Source organism: Centruroides vittatus, unplaced genomic scaffold, assembly GCF_030686945.1.
Source record: "Centruroides vittatus isolate TY-2023 unplaced genomic scaffold, ASM3068694v2 scaffold_384, whole genome shotgun sequence".
Lineage (NCBI taxonomy): Eukaryota > Metazoa > Arthropoda > Arachnida > Scorpiones > Buthidae > Centruroides > Centruroides vittatus.
The window spans coordinates 370,097-397,715 of NW_027122705.1; the positions used below are offsets into that span (position 1 = coordinate 370,097).

Consider the following 27,619-nt stretch of genomic DNA (forward strand, 5'->3'; position numbering starts at 1 on the left):
ATTTGCAACGAAATACGAGAAAGAGCTAAATATGCAGAACAGGTGGATAGATCGATTGTCATTTGTTTCCTTTTGATATAAAAGTTGTTTATTTATTAGTTTTAAGTACAGTCTCCTCATTTACAAGTTTCTGTGAATTCGAAATTTCATACATTTATGTGAATTAACGGTATTGCGTCAATTCACATAAAGGTGTGAAATTTCGAATTCACCGCATAACGTGTAAGGAAAAGATCTCTCTAATTCTGAACGAAAACTTCTAAAATTTTTATACAGTAGTAACTTCATTTTGCTTTTTAGAGAATTTTTACTCTGTAATTTTATAAGTTTTGATGTTCTATTATATATTCAATATTCATTTTTTTTTAAATTTTCAATTACAGCATTTATAATTTTTATTGAAAAATATAAACTACACGAATTTCTAATAAGCGATTTATATAGTACTGTATAATAAAATCGCAATTGATGTTTTGTTTTTATATCGACAGTATTTGTCTTTCAATGTCATTGTTAAAGAAACAATGCTAAATGGGCGTTCATGGTTTCGATGTTTACGTAAACGTCAATTAATTCGATATAACCTACGAATAAAATTCAGGATTGAAAAACTAAGCTTATTTTATATCAGAAACACTTGCTGATGAAAGAACAGAGATTCCATAGCATGTATAATCTGTTTAGTAAAAGCCCAGAATTTTTATTACTCGGTTATATCGCGTTTTTTTTTTCTGTTTCCCGATAACCAGTGGCTTCTGTATTTCCAGTAAACCATGAATACTTGAAAAGTCTTTGGCTTCTGTAAATAATCAGTCATGAAAGATGATGTTCTTTTATTAAGATTATTCTGCATGTTATCAACTTCCTTCTATTTCGCTTCCTCTTGCTTTTGAACACTTAACACTAATAAGCATCACACGTGCTGCTTGTACTTCATTCATGTTCTTGCTGTTAATAGCCTTCTCCAGTTTTTTTGTTTGCTGCTTCTAACAAAACTTAGACTGTCGCATGTATTTCATTTTCTTCTACATTTTTCTGGTTTAAACTCAGTTGCCGTTCCATAATCTTCATGTTACGAACAGCTTTCTTTTGTTGTTCTTCAAAACATTTCTGTGCTCTTTTTTCCGTTTCTCTTATTCTTTTAACTTCTTTTCATTTTCCAATCGTTCTTGATAATTTCTATGCACCGAGGAAGCTAATTTCAGTCGTCCTTTGCAATAGGTACAAGGTGTGGGCTTTGGTCATACATGTTTAGTCCCTCCTTAACAATCAAAAGTGAATTAAGCATTCTTTCCAACACTGATGCTCTATCAGGAGAAAGTGCCCGGCATAAAATTGATCCTCTCATTCATGGGAACGGGATTTTCGATGCTGATTTCACTAATTTGGCTATTCTCGGATATTTATCATTATCAGAAACTGTTTATTTTTTAATGCTTCGAGATGTGTAAATATTGATTTCCAAATAAAATAATAAATCTGAAATAAATATACTCCAAATAATATAAGTAAAATAATATTTTATTAATGATTTCATAAATAACAAAAAACTTTTTCCTGCAGATGAATAAAAACCAACATCGTTGCAAAGTTGTTAACCTTTGGGAAGCCTGTGAAAATCTTTCTCACAAGCAATTACGTGTTGTACTTTTTACAACACTTCGAATATTTTAATTTATTTGGTAAATTTTATATGTAAATATGAATTTACATTTTCGTTTACTTTTTTAGTCTCTCAATTAATGCACAATTATAATCGGCATAAGAGAAGATTAAAAAATGGATATTTCACAAGCAAAGTAATCACACATTTTATGAAAATAACACTTACTATATGGAATAATTATACTTGTAGTCAATTTAAACATACATTTATGGGAAGATGTAGATGTGATTTAACGTTAACAATATGCTATGAAATCATTAAAGTAATTTTATTAAACTCAAGTTTATGAAATTATTTAAAGATAAATCAAGTAAAAAAATATTTTTGTAAACGACAACTCCATAACCCGATTGTTAATTAAAACCAAATAATCTGCCAAATTATTGGGCTATAACCAGGATAACTAAATGGTCAGAAACGAAATCTTTTTTAGTGGTAGGAGGTTACGCTACTATCTCGTGTTAATTTTAATAATTATATATTTTGAATTTAAAAGCGGCAGCAGTGTTGTCAGCTTGAGAGATTAATCCCTCTGCGTAATGTGCTTTCCCCTGCAAAAGGACTTTAGTGATTTTCTTAGAAAACAGCCAAAACTGCAGGGATGCTTAGAATACTTATTTTTAAACTCTGTAGAAGGAAATGCAATTCGGATAAGGTAGATTTTGGCGAATAATGAAAATATGGCATGAGTACATAACTTTACTCAACACTGGCTTCTGAATTTGTAATGAGAGGGATTTTTTAAGTGCATAAAAGATTTTTTTAAATACGTTAAATAAATTTTTGTTTTCTATAACCTAACGACACTGAGCGGGCAGTTGCAATTTTGAGTCTGCTCAGGGCCGCGTATTTTCTTCTAAAAAATTCTATTCTGATAGTCCGATAATTCGGCAATTCGTTTGGCTTTAAAATTATTTTTGGTTTGCCCCACATCTTAATTAAGCACGTGAAAATGACCAAAAAAGTGAGAAAAGTGAGAAAATGACCTGAAAAGTGAGAAAAGTGAGGATACTTCAGAAAAGTGAGTACAAGTGAGAAAAGTGAGCGACTCCGAGGCCTGTAGTAAGAAATACTGAACTTTATAGAAGTTTAATGTACCATTGTGCACTATTATTGATATTACTAAATATAAAAATTCTTGTGCATATTATTTTTTCTTAATAGTTCCTCCTTTTTGTATTTTAATTTTTAATTGGTCTTGGTTACAGAAAAGGCCATTACTGTCCTAATAATATTGCCTTTTTTTACAATATATAAAGGTTTCTTGTATTTTTCAAAATTAATTTTGTTGACAAAAATCTTTTTTTTTTTTTTTTTAAGGAAACCTTGGCAACTCTACATGAAGCCTAGCATTCTCATGATAAAAGACAAAATTTTTGTAAGTAGTAATAATGCTGACACCAGTTTTCAGTTCTTTGGAAATTGTTTTTGTAACTGTTGCTAGTAGTTCTGCTCCAACAATTTACTAGATCTACAAAACTTGTAGCACGTAAGTTTTCATGAATTCTATTAAATTATAAAGCATAGAATTTCTATAATATTATTCCTTTAAAGTTGATATGAGTGTTTCTCCCTTTTAGAAATATTAATTTTTTTTTAATACAGTAGAGCTCCTTGTTATATTGCTCTCAAATACATCATATTTTTTCTTGTCTTTCAAATGTAAAAGCATTTTAGTTAATTTAATAATACATAGATACTTTTGTTCTATTATGCTCAATGACATGTTGCTTTTTTAGCTTGTCTCCTTGCATGTACAATATAATGAGAGCCTACTGTATATGTTTTTCTTTACATATATATAAAACATTCTTTTTCATCCCCTATTACAAGTTTTTTAAAAATTTTCAAGCTTCTCAACAGTAACTTTTTCTCCTGCACAGTAATCCATACTGATGCTTCAGAGAAAAAGATAATTGGAATAAAACACATTGTGCCAAAGCCTAAATGAATATTGAAAAGAATCTCTTTATAAGAGTGCCAGATGTCTTTGTTTTCAGCAGAAATACTACAAGAATTGCTATTCTACTTTGTACATTTATTTACTTGCTAAAAAACTTAAATTTGGACGAAACCAGTAAGGATTTTTCCATTCTGGAATTTCTCGTTAAACTTCCTCACTCCTTTCCCATAAAAGTATATATAACATTTTAGAATACTGTAGAAGCATCTCACAATATTTAAATTTTCATTAGCTTTCCAGATCCTGAATCTTTTAATGAAATTAAGAAATAGGAGGAGGAAAAAAGGAAGAAGATATAAGATATGAAAGTTGCTGATATAACTTGTCACTGCCATTCCTAACTCCTGTACTTCTAAAAAGAAGAATCTTAAAAAGAAAAAAGAAGATTAATTGAAGTTCAACTTGTTAGGTGTCACTTCAAGAAAAATATCTTACGATATTTGTTGCAGACATCTGAAATTTTATTGATATAGTGTTTGTGGTCTCAAATATACCCAATAAATAAATGAAATTTTCTTCATTTAATGTCAGTTTGCTATTTACAAACAATAACTGACACATATAGTTTTGAAAATGGCTAAGTACTTTATGGTTCTTTTTTATGATGATTGTTAAAAATTTCTAAAGTAGCCACAAAACAGAAAGAAGGAAAAAAGAGGGATGAAAATTTGAGGTATTGGTTTCAAAATCAGCCACATTCACAGTCCTTATGTTCCAGACCCATAAAAGTTGTGCATTTATGAATCTATATTCTTCAATTATAGTTATTTAAAATTTGTTTATTTAAAGAGGAAGTTACCATCATTATCAATATTAAAAATGAAGAACTCAAAATTTCTTTTCTTCATCAAATTTGTAAATCAGTTTGCCCAGAAACTTAACAAGTAAATCAATTAATCCACAAACATTACCAAATTCAGATAACGAAAAATACTCTACTTTAGAGTGTTTTATGAATTAATTACCCAACAAACCATTTGTTATGAGTGATTATTTCAGAGTACTTTACATCTAGATGGACCTTTAAAACTGAATTGTTTTTACTCCACTCTATTGCATTAGAAGAAATATTAACATTTTTCTTGAGTATCATCTTGCCTCTCACTAATATTGTTAAAAATATTACTTAATTTGGAAATTCTCCTTTATCATACTTCTGAAAAGAATCCATAATTTATATCTTCATAAATAATCAGATACAATTTTTCCTAGCTAAGTTTTAAATTAATTGTAACAAGGATTGTAAATACGTATAAAATCCAAATATCACATATGATTTTTTAATTGAAATTTCCTGTTTTATTTACTGTGGATCAAATTTTATTTATAATTATCATTTAATGACATTTAAGAGGATTTGGCATATAAACTATTGATTGGTAAACACCAGGGGTCGGCAACACGCAGCACACGGGCCGCAAGTGGCCCGTTGGAAGTTTTTGTGTGGCCCATCAAGCAATATAACTTTTATATGGTAAAGTAAAAATTAGGAAGGCTTTTTTATTTTTTATTATATTATGAAATATATTGATTGTATTATTATTATTATTTTTTATAAATAAAAACTAACAAAACGTAGTAAAAGTTTTTATTGATAATATTTGATAATATGTGATTGAAATATGATCGATAATATTTGATTAAATATTTGATTTGATAATATGATCAAAATATAGAACGAGATTGACCAATGAAAATTTGCAAAACATTTTGAGGATTTCAGTTTCTCAAACCCAATCCGGCATAAATGAATTATTGAAAAACATTCAAGAACAAAAATCGCATTAAATTTTAATGTTATTTTTATTTGAATAAAATAAATTATTTTCTTTTTTAAGAATTGTTGCTTTTTTGTTCTCCGATGTTATTACAGCATGTAAATAAAACTGTTACTAATTTTTATTTATTTTTCATTTTCTTAAATAATATTTATATTTGATTTAAAAAACCTATTTAAGCTACATACTACATTACAAAACATCTGACTGTGCGGCCCACTTAAAAACTTTTTTTTTTTTTTTGAAAATGGCCCACCATCCAGAAAAGGTTGCCGACCCCTGGTATGCACTATTTAAATTTTTTTAATGATCATGTAGTAACTTATAATAAAATTTTTTTTTGATTATGAAAAACAAACACAATAAAATACTCATAAAAGTCCACAAAACATCCTTATCTATAAAAATGTATTCTATTATTAAGTTTAGTAAGAATGTTGTATTTGTATTTTCTCTAGCATTTTTGGAAACACTATTTTATAATTCTGTTTTATCTGGAACATAAAATCAAGAATTGATATTAAAATTGGTAATGACACTCAGAGGAAAAGTATAAAAAAATAATAATATTTTTTTACATTTGTGTGTATTTATATGACTACTTTTTCCTTTACAACAGAAATTTCTTGAGAAAATTTTTCAATAATAATAATAAATAAATAAATGTAACAGCAATCCTGGTACAGTTGGGCCAAATAAATCTAAAATGCATATTTTAATCTTTACTATATCTGTATTTTTAAAAATATAGATATTGGAAGGGTTAAAAATAAAGATATTGACAAATTCTCTTGTATTATCATTTACCATGATTTGCTTTAAATTTATCTTTTCTCAAATCTGAATCTTTTATTAATATTAAAAAAATAATTCAGACACACACACACACAAATATAGCATAATTAACAAGAAAAAAATTTATAAAGCTATGCTGTTATACATTTTCTTCAAAATGAAAAAATCCTGGCACCATATTGTAAGAAACAGAAATCCAAACTGCTTTATCAAGTAGCCAAAAACCTTTTATTATATAAAATACATTTTTAGTTTGTTTTAGGCCAGCTTCAGCTTACATAAATCTCTTAACAATGGACTGGATTCTGAATATTATAAAAATCAATTAATGGTTTAAATTAAATTCAATATATAAATATATAATATCTGAAATTGAGCAATTGCATTCAAATATACCTAGAACATAACAATGGAACAATTGTATAACATTAAAATATTAATTCAACATCAAACCAAGTAAATGAAATTAATCTAAAACAAAAATAACAATGTTAAGTTTCAAGTGATTTCTAGTCATCCTTTTGGGAAACATCCAAAAAATTTATCAAATTAAAACTTATGTAAAGAGGAACACAATGATATCACTTTCAAGTTGGAGAACAAAAGGGAACAGGTTGAAATCATACTTTTTCACTACCATGGATTGCTTGATTTTTGCATGTTTTACATATAATAAATTGATAGTAAAGACAACAAGTATCACTTTTCAGATAAATTTTATTTTTCTTACTGTAAACACTGACTCTACCTTACAACAGCAGTACACTGCAATTGCAGACAAATTTTAAATTTCAAAAGGACAGGAGTAGCATTTGATGATGCAATAAGTTCTCCAGAACATCAAGTCATCTACATTTATTAGTAATTTGTATAACAGTAGGTGTAATGCATGCCATAAAAATGCATTTATTTACTTTAAGTAAAAAGTATGATTTTGGACCTTTTCTCCCTACTTTCTGACTTTTGTTCTGGTAGCATTTGTTCCTCTTCTCATAAGCTTTAATTTGATATGTAGTTTTGGCATTCACCAGGGAAACCAGAAATTATCCCAAACCTAACAATGTCCTTTTACTTCTTTTTCCAACTCACAATGAAGTGGTATTTTAAGACAACAGACTGTAATAATAAAATGGGTATAATAACAGTCTGCTGTCTTAAAATACTACTTCATTGTGAGTTGGAAAAAGAAATAAAACAAAGACACGGTTTCAACAAAAGGAAGAATTGTAATTTACATTAAATATTTTGAATAAGATAAACACTTTATGATACCATCAACTTAGAATTACTACCTGATAACAGGCAAGTATGAAAGTTAAATGCTTTGAAACAGGATTTGAAATTTAAACTGTAGTATATTTTCCAAACATTTTTCTATGAACTTTATTAAGTGAATTGCACATTGCAAACATGTCTTATTTGCTAACTTCTAAGTTAGTGTTTTTTTTCCTATCATGTTTTAACACACCTAACCATAACACACACATTTTATTATGACTTAAACTCCTACCTTTTTTTTTCTTTCTAATTTGCTTTATATATTAAAAAAATTGATACTTTTTCAGGATTGTCTAAAATCTAAATTAAGACATGATGAACATTGGATTTTCTTAAACAGAACAACAAAATTTAGATTCTTATACGCACATGTTATTTCCAGATGACAACTCTTAACTTTTATTTCACAAGTAGATAATACAGTCGAGTCACTATAAGTCGACACCCAGATAACTTGACACCCTCGGTTAAGTAGTCAGTCTTCTGTGGTCCCGGCTGACTTACATAGGCATTAATGTTAAAAAACTCCGGTTTACTCGACACCACTGGATAAGTCGACATACTTTTGCTGTCCCACACTCCGATAAGTCGACACCCCCTCCTGAAAAAATGAATTCACTCCGCACGTGTGGTGAAAACTCATTTTTTTCAGGAGAAGGAGTCGATTTATTTATTAATATATAATTAATATATTTAATAATATAATAATACATTAATAATATTAATATATATACATATTAGTAAAAATGCCTTAACATTTTATGTATTTTTTTGTATAAAATAATAACAGATAAACAAAAAGAAAATATACAATCTACATCAACGTCACACCAGAATCCAATTTTGCATTTTCTCATGACAGAGGCATTAAGAATCCTTAGATGTTACTTGCCAACAAGTGACAATTGCAAAGATGATGTTTTCAAGGCATTCACGTTCGTTGAAAAAGAAAGTCGAGATAGTTAAGTGCTCAAAACAAACAACACTAAATGAATTTTTCAGTTTATCATCTACAGAATAATTGTAAATGGAGAACACAATGTTTTGTAAGTCTATGTTACTGTATAAAGCACTACTGTATTTTATTAATTGTAGTTTTGTGGTTTTTTTTCCAACTTTGCTTTAGTCGACACATTTCCACTTCCCCTTGGGGTGTCGACTTATGCGGAGTCGGAGTTGACTGTATAATACAAACAAAACTAAATTTCATAAGAAAACACTTTTGCCTTTTAAGAGTCTTCATTCAAAAGTGAATTTTAAAACTTTTGAGATTTTCAAATATAGTTAAAAATTAATTTTAATATGTTCATAAGACATTTTTGATAAAACTATTAACAGTAGATAATATATCTTCTTTAACATCACAATTTACAAAATAATATTTTTTTCTTTTATTAAGATGTATACAGAAACAAGAATTAACTCGAAAAAATAAATAAAACTGCTTGTTTTGGAAACCAAAGAATTATTTAATAATAAACATTTTTGGTCTGAAAATGGCTTGAAGTAAGGCTGAACACATTTCATAATAAAATTTCGTGGTTTAACTGATATAATAATAAATTGGCATTAACAGTAATAAATCATGGAACAAAAACAAGTAGTTTTTTCATCATGATTTATTATTGTTATAGTGCCAATCTTAGTCCTATAAATAATAGGAAAATGTTTTAAGTTAACTTCACTTTCACTGAATTAACTCAAATGTATTTCCATATTTTGGAAATTTTCTATGATAGAATATTAATGACTATGCTCATTGATGTTTCAAACACAGGATGACTATAAACTATTGTTGAGATTCCTGTTTCCTATAAATTTCCAACCAAAAATAATAAACCTACAGAATATGCATAAATACATACATACAATATATGAAAAGTGTAACTCAAAAAGTTTTATTTCATAACACCGTATTTGTCACATTATGTCTGAAAGATAATATGGTGTCTTACTTCAAAAGAAAGTCTGTTATACCAATACAATATTGTTACAGAACTCAGTATGGTATAGGTCCATCTTCAGATAACACTCTGGCATTGGTTAAAGCAATTCCAAGAGACTGGTAGTTTTCCTAGCCAAAAAAGGAGCAGGAAAATTGAAAAAGTCACAGAAAGATATTGATTAAATCCAGAAATTTTCTCAAAACCCACAAAAATCAACTAGACAAATTTCTTTACAGTTAGGTTTATCATAAAGGATTGTAAGGAGGATTGTTTATAAATGTCTTTGCCTCTGTGCCTACTGACTGTACAGGCTTTACAGATTAACAATAAATTCCATTGTTTCTAATTTGTCAAAATTTAAAAATGATGATAATTATATTCAGAAATGGAGATTTAGTGAAGCAACTTTTTACACATTAGGAAAAATAAATTGCCATAACTGCAGAATACGGTAAAGAGAAAATCTTCATATCATTTAAGTAATTGGCACACAAAAATTGTTCCATCATGTTTAGAAGTTTCAGGGTACTTCATCTTTACAGAAAATGGAAGATCAGTTGGAAGATCATCAGCCAAATATGGTATTCCAGAAAGATGGTACTGTACACTGCCATATTCAGTTCTTACAGTCAGAGAATTTCTTGACATACATTTTTCTGGGCACTGGATTGGGTTCGGTGACTGGATTCAGCAGTCTTCATGCTCATCCAATATCACATCACTTAATTTCTTCTTGCCGAATACACAAAGGATACTGTTTACAAGATTCATGTAACTTCCTTCAATAAAGTTAAACTCAAAATTATTGCTTCAATGAGTTACAAATGCTAGAGAACACAAGGGGAAAAACTGATCATCACTAGGAAATTGTACATGCTATAAAAGGCATGCATGTTGAAGTTTATTCAGCATTCTGTAGTACTGATTATATATGTAATAGAACTTGTTGAGTTACACTTTATTCTGCTAGCAGTTTTATTTTGTTCTTTTCAGTTGGAAGCTCTGACAATAAATAAATAAATATGAATAATTTAGAATCAGCCCATGCTTCCAAAATGAAAAAGATAATAATAAAACTGTTCAAGAATATCTAATCAATTTACAAAAATCTAAAATTTAATCAACAGTTTTATATCACAGATTTAATATTTAATATATTTTAAAAATTTTACCTGGGTAGAATCAGAATGATTTGAAACAACTAGTGAAGTCGGTCCATCTTCACAACCATTCGTTTCAATATTATGTTGTTCCATTTTCTTACGTTTAAATACTTTCTTAGGATTTTTAAAAGAAGTGAGTTTTGTCTGTCTTCTCTTTCTGCTATTACTAAAACAAAAAATAGAAAAAAATTAATGTTTAATACAAATTTATATTGCTAGAAATCAAACTCCCAACACTAAGGAGAAGTTATACTAAATGAACAAAAATTATACAGACTATTTAACTACATTTTCTTACATTGATACCTATTTCATGGTCACAACTCAGAGGATGCAATAGTGCAACAGTGAATGCAAATTAGAAGTTTCCATAAGACTCATGTGAGGTTGTTTAGAAGCATTAGTGTCACTGAAAATTTGTGGTGACATTAGCTACAACATACAGAATGCCTCAAAGACAACAATAAACTGCATATCAGCAATTAACTCAGTTTAATAAGGCCATGTAGTAGACTTTTGAGAAGATCGTTTTTATTTTGTGAGACCACGAAAAGAATAGCTTACAGTGCAGTTGCCATGCAATAGAAGATGTGGATCTGGTCTCTCCTAGGCCACTGGAGAGAAGATTGACACATACACAGAATGTCCCTGATGGATCAGAGAGAATCTGTGGTGGAAATTTGAACAGTAATGGCACCTGGTGTCACAAAAACTGTTCAAAATAATCTGTTGTAAAATAACCTCCACTTTAAGTGCCATGTGGTGTGTAGAAACTCATTCCTGCCCATTGTGAGATCTATCTTCAGTGGTGTCACTCAGGAGCCCATTGCAGAGCAGAATAGAATTCTGTGTATTCACACAGATGAGAGCCATTTCTGACCTGAATACCAGTGATGGATGTTCTCTAGTCTCCTCTTGATCATGTACAACTGTTGGCAACCAATATCCATCATCAACGTAATGATTTAAACTCAGGAATTATAGTTTAGGGAGAGATTTCTTATGATAACAGAATTCTCCTAACAGTTATCCAAATACCATGATGGGAAACTTTTACATCAGAATGGTGAATGAACCCATTGTTCTGCTTTCCATTCATGAACTGTATTGAAATGGATCTGTTTCAACAGGTCCACAAACCACAACTATAACCCAATATGCTTTGAGATGTCAATGTGTTACACTGGCCAGCAAGATTGCCAGATTTTTCACCAATAAAGCATGTGTAGACAATGGTTTCTGTCAATAAACTGGACAATGGTTCTGTGCTCATCCACAACCAGCAACAACCATTGACAATCTGACTGTACAAGTGTAGCAGGCATGGAACACCATTCAACACCTTTACAAATGAATGCAAATTCATTCAATATGGCAATGACTACAGTAGGTACTGAAATAAACATTCAACTTTCATTCCCTATCACTTAGAAGTGAATGAAATGCACAACAACTAAACAGTAGCAACTAAAATCCAGCAAAAGCTCACTTTGCTCAAATGAAATTTTATTTTAGTAAAGTGAGCTTTTGCTGGATTTTACAGGTTACTGTGTGGTTATTCAACTTTCATGTGGTGGTGTTCCATGCACATTTTGAGTTGCACTCTCAAAACTCTTATCAATGTAATACGTCATAAAGATAAATTTTATGTGCAATTTTCATTCACCTAGTATAACTCTTCCTAGGGATTTCCATTTCTAGCAGTTTGTTTTAATAAAGAAATAAAAATTAATATGATTTTACAAATTTTTGGACCATTTATTCTGAACTAATACAGCAATGCTATAGTTCTTTAAAGTTCAATAACATCACAAAAATAATTATTATTGCTTCATGTTCCTTAGAGATTACATTAGTATTTACATAACATATAAATACCTAATTATAATATATATCTGTGACAATGTTTCATAATAAACTTTTTAGTTTTCATTATATTCTTAATAAAATTGTTTAAGGTATCATATTCAAACCACACTTGCAATTCAAAATATAGAAAATTTTTAATACAGTGGAACCTCACTTAATGAGCATAATTTGTTCTAGAACCTTACTCATCATGCAAACACTTGTTAAGCAAAACAATTTTTCCCATAGAAATTAATATAAAATATAATAATGTGTTGCATGCTGAAAAAATAATCAAATACCGTATTTACTTGCATATAAGACAAGGTTTTTATTCATTTTTCACTGCTTCAAAAACCTAGCTTGTCCTATACGCATGAGCGAAGGATCCTTTGCATTTTTGTGAATTGTGTATAGTTCATGCTGCCATTAAAACAGAGTGCTATCGAGGTCAAGATGAATGTCGCTTTTAAAGAGATGACCCGAAAATAGCTGGTCACTTGGCAATGATTATAAATGTAGTTATTTCAAATTTGTTAAATGGGTATTTTTAATGAATATTTATTTGTACATTCTGAATCATTAAAAATAAAACACGTGACGAGAAAAGTTTATAATCTTTTAATTTTGCTACATGGGTATCAGGTGCATGGAAAAGCAATCTTCAAAAGCTGATAGCAGTCATTCAGGAAATACTGCATTTTAAATTCACTCGATGGATCAGAGGATGATGCTTTGTGGAGTAAGAGTGAAAAAGAAAAGAATTGAAACGAAGCTTCAGAGAGCGAGTCCAAGTAGACAAAAAGTGAGTGTCAAGAAAACATGGTTGTTTACCTTAATACTTGCATTTGATGATAATTTATTTGTGATTAAATAAAATAAAATTAGAATTGTATTAATAAATCTAATTTTCTTTTATTTTGATCTTTAAAGTCACACTTCGTCCTGTATGAAAGATTGTCTTATACGCGAGTAAATATGGTATTTTACGTATAACGTTTATTAAAAGAAAATTATACAATATACACTGTTAAGGAGTATGAATCATCATCATCATCTTTTCTTCTAGCATGAAATGAACCAACCTGGAATGCAAATTCAATTGCAGAAAAAAAAAAAAAAAACACAAAATCACAGATAACAGCATGATGGAGCATGCACACAATCCGGGACTTCCCTCTCCTCGTCACTCATTATGCAAAACTTCACTCGTTAAGCGAGTCATTTTTAAAAAATTTTATTTGCTTGTTATGCATGGTGCTCGTTAAGCAGAATTCCACTGTATATACAAAAATATCTTAGATATGATTAAATTCATAGATGTAAAATATACATTCTATAATACTTTTATTAACTAATTAAAACAGAATTACCACAAATTACAGAAAAGCATTAAGTTAATGAAAACATTTAGAAAATAATTGTTTTAAATTCCTATAGAAGTAGCAAAATACCTATTAAAAATGTGTTATATTGTTTAAAAACTTTTGTCTAAAAAATCTGGAATAATCAACAGCTCCCTGAAATTTTGTTTATTGCTTTACAGTTATTTTAATAACAGAAAAGCTTATATTAGAATAGATAAGTGGCATCAAAATTAACAGTAATGATATTGCTAATAACAATAGTGCTTATTATTATCACTTTTTAATATAAAATATCTTATTTATCCACTGATTAAAATAAGATATATTATTATGCTGTATAATTAAACTGAAATTTTCAAATTGCAGACCTATAGATTCCCTGTTGACCATCTGTCCTTTATTCCTTAATGTCAAGAATGGAGTTAGATAGATGAAAATCAAGACCAGATGGGAAACGCTTGAGGGCAAGAGACCCCGATTAACTATATACAGTGGTGCCTCATATAACGTACTTAATCCATTCCAGGTGCACGTCCGTTAAGTGAAACGTCCGTTATACGAAACGCATTTTTCCATAGAAATACATGTTAAAACATCTAATTCGTTCTGAAGCATAAAATAACCGTACTGTATCATTAAAAAAATGAACATGGTGCATTCTTTTATTCCTCCGCATAACTCTGCGCGAGCGACACCCGTTTATAAATTCCTGCAGAACACGTTCCTAAATTCTAGTGGTAGTGCGCACTGTCGAATGGCAAAAATGATGGCTTGTAGCAATAGTTTACGGTGTAAAGCAACATGGCATCCTCCATGGCTCAGATAGTTTCGTTTCCAGGTCCATTATGTGGTTTTATAAATGAAAATTTAGAAATTGTGAAAGCGCGAGTTAGCGCACGCGGTGATGTGTCTTTACAAATTTTTTTCGAATGGTAGCCAGCATTCTAATTTTTCTCATGGCTATTTTGAATGCTCTTTCAACAAATAATCCATTTTATGGTTAAATTTTACAATTGGGGCCGTTCTTTTGCCTTTAAAAGCTCATATTTTAGAATTATAGATTCCTCCATCATGATACTATCGATAGTGCTGGCGCTGCCATCTTTCTTTCTTTCACTGTCGTTCCTAAATGCCTACAAACAGCAGCGCACTCCCGTAGTAGCGGAGACGCAGAGCAACTGCTATTAAAGAACACACCCATGGAGCAGTCATCAATTATGCCGGAAAGTCCATTGTTTGCAGCCAGTCCGTTGCTCAAGTCACGTAACGGCCAAACAGAAAGTCCATTGTTCGCAGCATTCGTTATTCACCACTGTATAGTGAAACCTGCTAATGTGATCACTGAAAAAACCAGCTCAAAGTGGTCATCCTACACAGGTGGTCTTACAGTGAAACCTGCTAATGTGACTACTTGACACTGGTGGTCACATTAATAAGTTTCACTGTACAAACTTTTGATCCAGGTCAAAAGTCACATGACATTTTTTTATTAAAACATGATTAAAAATAGCAGCTTAGCATTGTGACAAGGTCACAGTAAGTAATTTCAGTTTATAGTTTATATTTTGTCATAAGCATATAAATTACTTTATATAGTTGGTCTGACTGTTTAAAAAGCTAGTTGTAACATGAATTTTACACTGACAAAGCAAATTGTTACTTATACTGTATACTATTTAAACATAATAAATAAATTAAAACTTGACATTAAATATTTGAAATTTAGACATTTTTCAATTTATAGCTAATGTATTTAAAGTACAAATATGATCTTTACTAGTATTATTTATAATACTACATGTAATGTTTCTCTGCATGTATAACAAATTTTATTTTATGTTTTTGTAAAACCCACACCTGTAAATATCAAAAAATTTCAGTGATCTTATAATTTCTTTTAAATTATGAAACAGGTAAAATAAATACATACAATATATATATAGTATATGCATATGTATTGTATATAAATATTTTGAAAATAAATTCCAATAAAAGCAATTACAAATTAACAAAAAAATAACTCATATATAATTAACACAACTGAAAGATGATATATCTGAATTAATTATAAAAAGTTAAAGTTCAAATAACAAGAGAATAAAATTATCCATTGTTTGTTTATAGCCAAGAAGAAATGTGATGCTCATTCTGTTTTTGAAAGTCACAAAAAGTGTATTAATGCATAAAATTTAAGACTATTTATGGAAAGTTAAAAAATAATAAGTTTTTAAAATTAATCTTTTATCAAATTACATAAAAACAATATCCATAATATAGTTGTTTTCTCATGTAAATCTGTTAAATAACTTTAATCTCATACACAAACATCAAGTCATTAAGTATTTTTAATGTGTGCCTGTCCATTATTTGTTTTCCAAATTTTATTTTATTAAGATATCCTTAGTGAAATTTTTAAAAATTAATACAGTAAAATATGGGCTCTTGATAATTGATGGGCAGATAAGGTGGAAAGGACAGAGAAAATTTGAGTTAATAAAATTTCAAATTATCAAAACTACCATTACTTTAATGAGACTAATAATTACAGTGTAAGCAATATAGTTAGGATTATTTGTATAAAGTAATGCAACACTTGGAAAGTCTGCTGAGGAGATGCCTCCTAGGAGAACTTTCTATGAGGAACTGGTCTCTATTTAGGTGTTAACAACAAGAAGAAAATCTGGAAAACTCCACATGGCGAGCCTGTTGGCAAGACATGAACCCTCGACCAACTACCAGTGTTCAGTGGTTTTATCGACCCGGCAACTGGTGATCCCAATATAGTTAGACTTAAATTCAGTATCTTTTATTTTGTTGATACATATACATTATATTTACAATGGTGCTTTGTGGAACTTTATTCTAAGCTTTGTTCATTATTCTCATCGCATTTAGAAGGTACACTCCAATTTCAATACACCAGTTTCAATAATATGCAATACTTTTTGTGCAGTAAGCTTTCTGTACTGTAATTCAAAGTTTTGAATGATTTCCTGATTTAATCGTTGCAATCTAGTTACATTTAAGAGTAAAAATTGAACTGTTATAGATGAGAGTGAGAATTGTCAAATGTATGCTGCAATTGTTGATGAAACGAATAATTTTTCTGTTTCCAGCAATCATGTGGGATGTGCGGGTGTTAACTTTTTCAGCCAGTTAGAAAAAAGCTTTGACGTATCCATGCTTTCTTATTTGCTGCATATTGCATAGGCAATGTCTACAATGTGGAAATATCAAGGCTTTAAGATTTTTCAGTTAATAACAATGGCAGTTATTACCTGTCATGTTTGCTCCCAAAAGAAGAATTACACATTCTTTGATTTTTTTTTTTTTTTTTGCTTTCATGATATGAATCATCTTTGAATGCCACTGTTTTGTCCAAATGATGTTTAAAAATAAGTTAGTTTTGGCTGCATTGAAATTATCATCTAGGCCATTGATTTGCAAAGTTATTGATCCATGGACCACTTAGATTAAATCACAAATGAACCATGACCCATCCCATGCCCTCATTTACTAAATATCACACTTCAGATAATAATGAACAAAATAGTTTGGCACACTATCTGCTAACCTAACTTGAGAGATATGTGATGCATGAAAATGTTCTTTTCTTTGGCTACATAGAATTACTTTTTAAAACACGACTAGGTTGGTCTGTAATTACCTGGCACATGCTCACAGCTAGTAGTCCACAGACCATACTTTTGAGTACTGCTGATTTAGGTGTTGTTATACAGATTTCTGGTAAACTTTTCAATCACAATGCATAATCTCCCTCTTACACTTCTGTGCTTCCATCACCAGATTTTATTAAAAATAGAAGTCATATAAAATATTAAAATTAACTTCTCATACCACAAGTACGCTCCTCTTCTAGTAGTGAAATGTAATGCTTATTGACATCTCAAATTAACATTAAAAGCACTCAATTTTAACATTATAGATTTGAGATAATCACAAATATTTAGAACGCAATGATTCTATTTAAAATCATAATTCATTTTCATGTTTCTGTAAATATATAAACATTTTAAATGCACACTGCATTTTAAATGTATTGATATATATCTTGTAGTGTTAATAAAATATGTGGACTATATGATCAGATCCCTATTTTTTTTTTCAATTTATGCCCTTATACTGAGAATATCTTCTCGTCTCCATATATAGTAGCTGACTATAGAAAACATCATGTCTACATTGATATCCAATTGGATGCAGATTCCACATTTTTAAATTTTTTTCAAATTTATATTATTTTCTGAACTCTTTCTGTATCGTGGAGATAACTGCTTAAACCAATCAAACACATTTGTTTTTCATTACATTTACACCTTTTATGCTGTAATTTTGATTTTTTGTTGGTAATTTTTCTCCCATAGTAAGATCATATATGAAAAATAACAAACAATTAAAAAATTTGTATACATACTATTATTCAATACAGGAATCACCAGCATAAATGCATAAATGATCTCCTAAAATGCAATAAATGATTTTTATTCATTGGGGACTGAATCTTACAGTTATTATTTTTTTAAATTAACTGTCAGATGTTAATTTAAATTCCAGATACTGCTTTGCAATGTTAAAAGTATAAAGTAAATAAATTGGCTTTTATTATTCTTTATTTTTTTAAATTGATAAAAAATTATTATTGGTTCACTTCCTAATTGCAAAAGATTTCACATAGAATGACCTCCTTTAAAAATTTGATTGTATTATTTTTCAATAGCTAGATTTTTTTAAAGAAAAAAAAAATAAAATTACATTATACTAGTCAAAACTTGCAAAGATTTACATTCAATATGATAAAAAATGCACAAAAAATTTAAATTTTTATGTTAAATGGAAAACCTGACTTAAAAATTAGTCTGGAAAATTTTAAAACAATAAATCCTTTTTCTATAAATTTTTTTCAAACTTTCTAAACATAAAAGAAATCTCAAGAGTCAATCTGAAACTATTACTTCTATATATATTATTGGCAGTTTAAGATTGTGTAAGATGGACTTTTATAGTAGTATCTAGATCCAAGAAAAGTTTGTATAGTGTAAAGTCTCTATCATGTGATATTTATTGTACTTATCTTGTTCAATAAATATCATATAATATCATAATACATGATCATAACTAGTACTAGATTCTGAGTGCTGGAACAAGATAAAGAATTGATAAGTACACACATGTTTCTGCATGTCTGAAGCTTTAGCCAAAAGCCTCAGTTAACTATGACTAAAACTGACACTGTTATATATTTCAACAATAGACAGATAAGAGATAACTATTTTGTTTATCATCTAACATTTCCTTTTGTTTGAAGAAAGTTCTCTCAATTTATTCATGTCCAAAAGAGGTAAAACAAAAATTCCCTAATTTAATGTAGTCTATAGCCTTCTATACTTTCTTTTCACAATTCATTATTAATTAAACCTCTATACATTTAATGCACTATTCATTTCTTAATTAATAATGAACTGGCACAAAAGTTTAAAACTTTTTAATCCCTTAATTACAATTTTATGTATATTCTTTCAAAGTTTATCTATTCCTTATTCTGTTAGTCCATATACAAGTTTTTCTTTATAAGAATTTCAATGAGTCATCTGATTTATTATTATATTTAGACTTCATAAATTTAAAACATGACATTTGTAATTATTATTATTATGAAGAGTTACAAACAACAAAACAGCAAGAAAGTCTATCTATTAAACAGATTGAAAACATCTAAGTTTTAATCTTTAGGATACATCAAAATAAATCAAAAATTTAAATACAGAGCATTCCAAACATACAAATTTATTGCGGGGGGGGATCAAATAAACATTATGAACTAAATAAAATAACTAGATAATTGCAATGAATTATTACAAGTAAATAAATAAACAGATTTTATTTACTTATTTGCAACAGCTCAAATTATCAGGAATATAACATTTCCCATGTATGTCCATTGTAGAAAAGAAAAATTTAAACAAAAGATTAAAAAATATAAATGCTAAGGATGCAGATTTTCTTTCTACATCCTGGAATTTGCATTAATTTATTCTTCATAGCCTTATTAAGCTCCTAAGATTGTACCAATCATTTATTTAATTTTATTTTATTTTCACTAAAGAAATATTTTAAATATTTATTTGTAATAACTCATTGTAAGTATCTAGTAACTTAAAAAAGTAAATAAATAAATATTATAAATATAAAAAAATTTATATAGTCAGAATGTTCTTTATTTATTTGTTCTATTTTAACATATCCCAAAGATCAAAAATGTTTCATTTTTAAATAATTTTTCACTGTTTTGATATGTAACTATCTTTGATGATAATTATTTGATATATATTATTATGAAATGAATCTTTCTCAGTTCTCATAATCAATTTTTATATCATATTAGTACAAATACTTAATATTTTTTATGCTGATGACAATATTCTTCTTATGAGATAGATATCTGTGTTTTTATTTTTACCAAAATATCAAATTAACAAATGAATAAAGATATTGACTGTAAGATCAAATTTCAGGAAATGTTCATAAAACAGTCAAATTCAAAAGTCATCATCATATACTACTTTTCTATAAGAAGTTTACTTGTAATTTTATTAAAAACTAGCAGATAAGCTCGGCGTTGCTTGGGCATAAAGTAACGATAGCGAAGATTAAGACGTCATACACTATACGTCACAGCCATTTACGATCCCAATTTACAAGGCGGCTATGTTCTATTTATAGAAAGCTTTTTTTTTGTTTATTTTTTCCTAAAGAAGGCCGATAAATTTGTGGCTGAAAACATTTGATTTGTAAGTTTTACATCTTTTTCCTGGAAAATTTGAGTTTAGGTGCGATTCATGACTCTATAAGATTAAGATTATTACATTATACCCGTTTTTACAGAATGCAAGAATTAGGTCCCCTGTTTCCAGACTAATTAGAGAATTTTTAGATGAGTCTAAAAATATGTTCGATTTCCTGCAAAAACACAAAAAAACCACATCTGCATCCGCAAATCTTGAACCTTGCTTTCTCTTAACACTTCAATTGTTAAGAAATACATTTCTTTCATTCCCATGAGGTACCCTACTAAAATGCAGTTAAAAATAAAAAATTGCATCTAAAATAGAACAGTAGAAGCTAAGTTCTTTAGGATAAGCCTTAATCCTTTCCCCCTCCCCCACGGGGGGATTTCATGTGACATCTATATAGTAGGTATATAAAAACACACGCATATTCGAATGCAACGTTGTGTCAAAATTTCAAAGTAATCAGTGAAGAATTTTTGGAGATTTAAGATTTTGAACAAACAAGCACTTACATTTTTATTTATATAGATGTAAGTATGTAAACAGAGATGATGTTATTTTAAGAAAGAAAATAGGGATACAAACAGAGGGTATCATAAATCAGATCATGAATATAAAGCTAGAATTTCTTACCACAAATTAGCATAAATATGAAAATTTCTAGGATAAATAAGTTTATTTTGATAATGAAGATAGATATTAAGCTAATATTAAAATGGGTTCATTTCTTAACTGCAACATAATATTAAAAATAATCTTCTCACTTATAGAAGTCATAAAAACTTAACATGATTCTCAATAAAAAAAATAAAATAAAAAACAGCTTTACATCCAAAATATTTGAAAAGAACACATTCAAATATCATATATAATCAGTGCTATAGAACAGCGATCTGCAACCTTTCTGATCTCATGGACCACTAAACTCACAATTTTGAATTCTGCAGACCACTATCATAAATTTTTTTAAACAATACAAAAATCTGTAGAATAATGATCATAAAAGTTCAATTTTACTATATTAATATGAAATGTGTTTGTTTAATTATAACAAATTAATGCAAGCCTAAAGTTCATTGCTGCTTGTTTGAAATAAGTTTATGAATTCTTACCACTTTTCCATGAAGGATTCAGAATATTGTTCATTATTTATTGATAACAGTCACTTCATATTTGGTTTTAGATTCGAATAAAAAACCCTCAATGAGTGAAAAAAAGCAACTAAGCATTTTGAATTTCTTTCATAATACTTTGCACAACCTTCAGTTGATCAATGTCCAAATTTCTCCACAGACCACCCAAATTTTCTCGCAGACCACCGGTTGCAACCGCCGCTATAGAAGCGTTAGTTGCATCATCAACTCATTTACTAACTTTAATGAATTCTCTTCAAATCTTTTAGATGTGAATTTGAAATTTGTTCTCAAATATGTAAAGTGTTTTTGCATAAGGCTTTATTCAAAATTATCAAAGAGTAATAAGAATAATCAAAATTAAAATTACTTATTTTAAATTAACTAAGAACTCTATGAAACTACCACATTCCAAAAATCAGTTTTGTATTCTACTTTTGAATTACATAAGTTTATTTGGACAACTGACGCTAGTTCAAAAACATCTTTCTAATAAATATTTTGATTTATTTACAAGTTAAAGAATCCAAAGCTAAACTGTGAAAATATTAATTATTTTTAGATTACACTTCAAAAGTTGTAAACAAAATAATGATTTAATAATTGCAAAATGCTAATTTATCTCCCAATGTCTTCAAACAACAACAAATATAAATGATTTAATTTCATGAATTGGTCAAAGTTTTCTATCATAATATTCAGCAAAAAACAATTCCAAAAATATGATAATGCATTAAAATATACTAGTACAGTATGCATCATTTTTCCGAAATAATTAAGGTCAAGAGAACTTTTGTCACTTTTAAGGAAGCTGTAAAAATCAGTTTAGCGAGAAAAGCTGCACATCATCAATACCTATTATGCTTTTTTATTTATACCGTAATAAATAAAACCTAACACCCACACCAACCATAAGATAACTTGAACGTCTACACAAGATTGCTGATAATTGTTATTTGTAATTTCTGGAATTAGTACTCTCTGAAATCAATTATAGTTAATTGATTTTTGGATGATCAACACTTTACTGTACTTATAATAGTTATATTCCACAGTATAACAATCTTTATAATGCAGTAAAAAGTTTTTTTGAATGTCTTCAGCCTTCTTAAATTGACCTTCTTCAGGAAATTTACAATTCAAAAATGAACAACAAAAACATTGATGTATTCTAGAATCACTTATTTTGTATACTAATGTTTTTGGAACAATTCTATATTTAAGATGGCTTCTTAAGTACAAAAAGCACAAGGTTTGTATCAAAGGTTTTAACCACATTAATTTTACTTCTAAGTAATGTTAGTAAAAAGAAAATACAAGTATACCTCGTCTTACATTGGTAATTGGTTCCAGGAGAGGCGACGTAAGTCAAATTTACTTGTATAGTTACGATGTAAGTCGTAGTCGTAGTTTATTGGTGTTTAGTTACGATGTAAGTCGAAACTACGACTTACGTCGTAACTAAACACCAATAATGGAGGAAATGCCAATAATGAGCACTTAAAGACCGCTAAATAAGACGACAACACAGAAACACAGATGTTTTCATGTTTTGTTCTCTAGGATTTATGATGATTATATTAACATTTACTGTAAATGTACATATTTTAATATGATTTTGTGCTTTCAATGCTTTTCTAGTGAAATTACGACTTCAATGTTTGTGGCAGACGGATGTAAAGTTGAATAAACCGACTTAAACTTGATTTTTATTTTTCCATATACTTTTTTGACAAACGACGTATAATTGGGAACGACGTAACTTGAGAGCAACGTAACTCAAGGTATACCTGTACTATGTATCAATATACTCTATCTTTATAATTTTATAAACTAATAAAAATTATTAATCTATACATTATTAATAAGAATCTATCACACCAATTTGTAACCACAATTATGTGATTTTACAACTTTTTATATTCATTGCTAGTTATAAGAAATTAACACACATCCAAAAAATCTTATTTTCCTAAAATGCAGAATTTTTTAAAATTATACTTAGCATTCTTTTTTGAGGTTCATTATAAATATTATTATAAATGAATTGTCAGAGTTCTTGTCTGCACTTTAAAACTCTCAAAAAAAGAATGCTAAGTGAAGAGGAGTTATGATTTTAAAAAACTCAAAATGCATTTTAGCAAAATAAGATTTTTTTTTTGTTGTATATTAATTTTTATAATAGCCAACGAAAATAAAAAGTTGTAAAATCACATTAAGAGTGGTTACAAATTTGTGTGATAAACCCTTAATAATAAAAATTATTAATCTATATTTTATTAACCCTTTTAGAATATTCCCTGCATCTAAATCAAATTATTTACAATAAAAACTAATTTACATTAGTAAAAGAAATCTCAAATAAAGCAAGATTTGAGAGACTAGTTTAATTATTTACAAATTTCTTGTAAAAATGTCAAATTTCAAATATAAGATATGTTTAGACTGTTATAACCTAATTTTCTAATTTATGTTCTATAGATCAGTGTTTCTGAAACTTTCTGCCCACTCGACCCAATATATTTGTAACAGTTCTGTGACAAACACATTTATAATATAAAATTTTTTTTAAAAACTGGTAACTGGAGTTACTGTACATTATATAGCAAAATAAAATTATAACAACTTCTACATGTGAAATGTAACATCCAGTACATTTCTACTAAGAGCAGTTCAGGCAAATTTCAATTTGTAACAAATAAAAACTGAAATTGAAGTTAAGTTATTATTGAAACTTAACTATTAAAAATTCTAAGACTGACAATTGTAAATAAAACAGACTGTTTCAAAATTATTCAGAAATATATTTTCTGAAGAAAAATATTAGATTTATTCTTATAAACGTAATGAATCTTTTTTTAAAATGTACTGTACTTTTCAGATTGTAAGATAATTTCATCAATTTTATTTTATATATATGCAAAAAACAAATCTTTAAAAATTATTTATTGATCCATTTGTGCCAAAATTCATCTGTTATTTATTTTTTTATAATTTATTGTTATGTATGAGAATAAATCTAAAAGTTTGAAAAAATAAGGAATATTTTGAAAACCATTGCAACTTAAATGGCTTTATGACTATGACCTTACATAAAATCTCTATTTTGATGTTATTCGAAATAAGAGAGAGAAATCAATTTTGTACATACACATTCTATAATCTTATACTATTGTCATTTAGTAATAAAATGAAGAAAAAAGTTGTTAAAAATTTTTCAGTAGTTAACAGATGCATCTGTTTCTAGTTCTTAGAAAATATTTCAGTAATACAAGTATTTCTACGAAAAATAGAATCATTTCGCTTCCCATTAAAATTTTAACACGACCCAATATTGGGTTGCAACCCATAGTTTGAGAAATGCTGCTATAAATATTATGTTCTACTTCATAATGAAAATATAACTGTTCATTACAAAACTGACCATACCAATCAGACAAAATGTTTTTGTAATTTCATCAAAAGTATGTAAAAGAACATAATAAACATTTAGGCATTCCAGCATTAACATTATCAATCAGAATTTCATACAATATACTGATTAAATTTTTACATTTAAATACAATGCTCATCAAAAATAAACAGATGTTCTTCCAATTGTATGTTCACAGATTTATCAGCGATACAATCTAAATTACATAACCAAACCAAAACATTAAAAGTACTTTCCTTCTCTTATTAAACTTTACAGTAATTTATTATTATTTGAAATGTCATCATCTTCATTACACATATTGTATATATCTAGCAAAGCTTTAAATAATAAAAATAAATGTACTTGTTAATTTTTGTTTTATTTATATTTATATGATTTGTTGATAAATCTGAACAAAGAGTGCTGCTTATCAAATCTTAAAAAACAAAATAATGTTTAAAAAAATTAACATGAATTAAATGAGTCATCTTAAATAAAGGTTATCTGTAATATGACACAATAAAAAAGTTATAAACAGATTTATTTAACATCAAATTTATTTAAAAATATGCAAATAAAAACTTAATTGCATGTTTTTAAATATGCAAAACTGTTGCAAAAGCGTAAATACCATTTATGCTTAACTACCATAAAAACTGACAAGCTCTAAGTAACACTTCATAGACATGAATTTCTACTGTACAATTAAGTTTCACAATAATATCTGGTCTTATCAATGCATTTGGTAGCAAGCATCTCAACAATTCTCTTGGCTGCTTATTCAAATGTATAAATAGTTGATATTTTCTTGAAGAATAAATTAAATATACTGTCTAGTCTAATTAAAGATTATTTTACATATCGTGGACAGTTTTCTTCTCTTAAAAAACTAAGAGTTTATTAAAATAGTATTTTAACTTAATATATATAACAACATAGTAAATTACAAATAATTATATATGCTTTAATTTGTGAATCTCATTTGAATTGCTTATAGATTCAAAGTCAACTTAAATATGCATGGTTTTTTTTAAGATTTACATCTTCAAAAACAAGCTTGTACAGTAACATCTAACATTTAAATACAGAATGTAATTAGAACTCTCAATCAGTAAGAATAAAAACAAGTGAGATAAAATAACCATCTTCATAAAACAAAATAAATAAATAATTACTAAACAAAAACCTTTAACAAGCATAATATTTTTGACAAATTGCTTTCACTAGACACTCACAAATTTAAATGTATGTATATAAAATCAAATACATAAAAATTAGCATTGAAACAGAAATGGAACAAAATGTCTGAATGTTTAGTTTCTTTTAAATAAATTTATTTTAAGCTATTGTTCTGTTTTAAATATTTATATATGGAAGATGATGAAGTTCAAGAAAACACACTATCATGAAAAATCTAGCAGCATACACTTTAATAGACAAACCACCGTTTAAGACAATTGAAACTTCGTCTATTAATTTAAAAGTACAATATTAATGCTGAAGATTTTTGGCATTAGTATGTTTACATGGAAAAATCTTTAAAACGTAAAAAATGCTCATCCTTAGTTTATATCAAATTGAAACATGCAATTCTCATGTTTAAACATATAATTCAGTTATTCCAATAGTGATTTTTTACATGTAAAACACAATTAATGGGGAAAAAAAAGCAAACAGTAATAATATATACACAATTAAATAGATTAAACTATTTAAAAATTATTAAACTAAACAAAACTAGTTTTAAAAATATTTTTTTGATTGTTGCCTACTACACTGCAATATTGTATCTTCTTGTATCCTGTTAACTAGGCTGGAGTTTTTTATTTTGTATTTTCTTGTAAGTTTCAAGTTTCTCCATGAACCTAATTAAAGTTGGATCACATGCTAGCTTTAGTAATGTAATGTCCATGTTGAATATTATAAAAAATAATAATAAACTAAAGGAAAAAACTTAATAAAGATAACAAATGGCTCAACCTCAACATTAATTAGGTTCATAAACCCAAAATATGTAATATAAAATAAAAATTCCTACACAGTTAACAGGAAATAAGCAGATACAATGTTGCAACTAACTAAGTGGGAGATAATGAAAAAAATATATATATATATTCTCATTATGACTGCCTCCCTTCACTGTATTTTAAAATTCTATTTAAATTTTCAACTTTAAAATACTTAATATGCATACTTTTAACATTTGTAAAATAAATATTTATATTTATCTACTGTATATGTATATTTTATAAATATTCATACTCATACATTTGTTTAAATGTGAATATTTATTCCAAATTCTGTTTTATAACAAAAATGTGTTTCAGAAAATGTTAATAATTTAATTGAGAATCTCTGTCAAAGGAATAATACAAATATTTGATATATTAAAGATTTTTGGCTTATTTATTATTTTTATTAACTTTATGAACTTTAATGAGGCACAGAAGAATCTATT

At 28.0% G+C, this 27,619-nt stretch overlaps 1 protein-coding gene across 1 annotated transcript in view; it reads right to left on the bottom strand.

Annotated features, from left to right (window-relative positions):
- LOC136988685 (uncharacterized) overlaps positions 1-27,619 on the bottom strand; it is a 66,993-nt gene that overhangs the window by 11,529 nt on the left and 27,845 nt on the right. Inside the window, exon 2 of the mRNA XM_067286611.1 lies at positions 10,599-10,755. Coding sequence (XP_067142712.1) covers positions 10,599-10,755 — 157 coding nt within the window. The remainder of the gene's footprint in view (positions 1-10,598; positions 10,756-27,619) is intronic.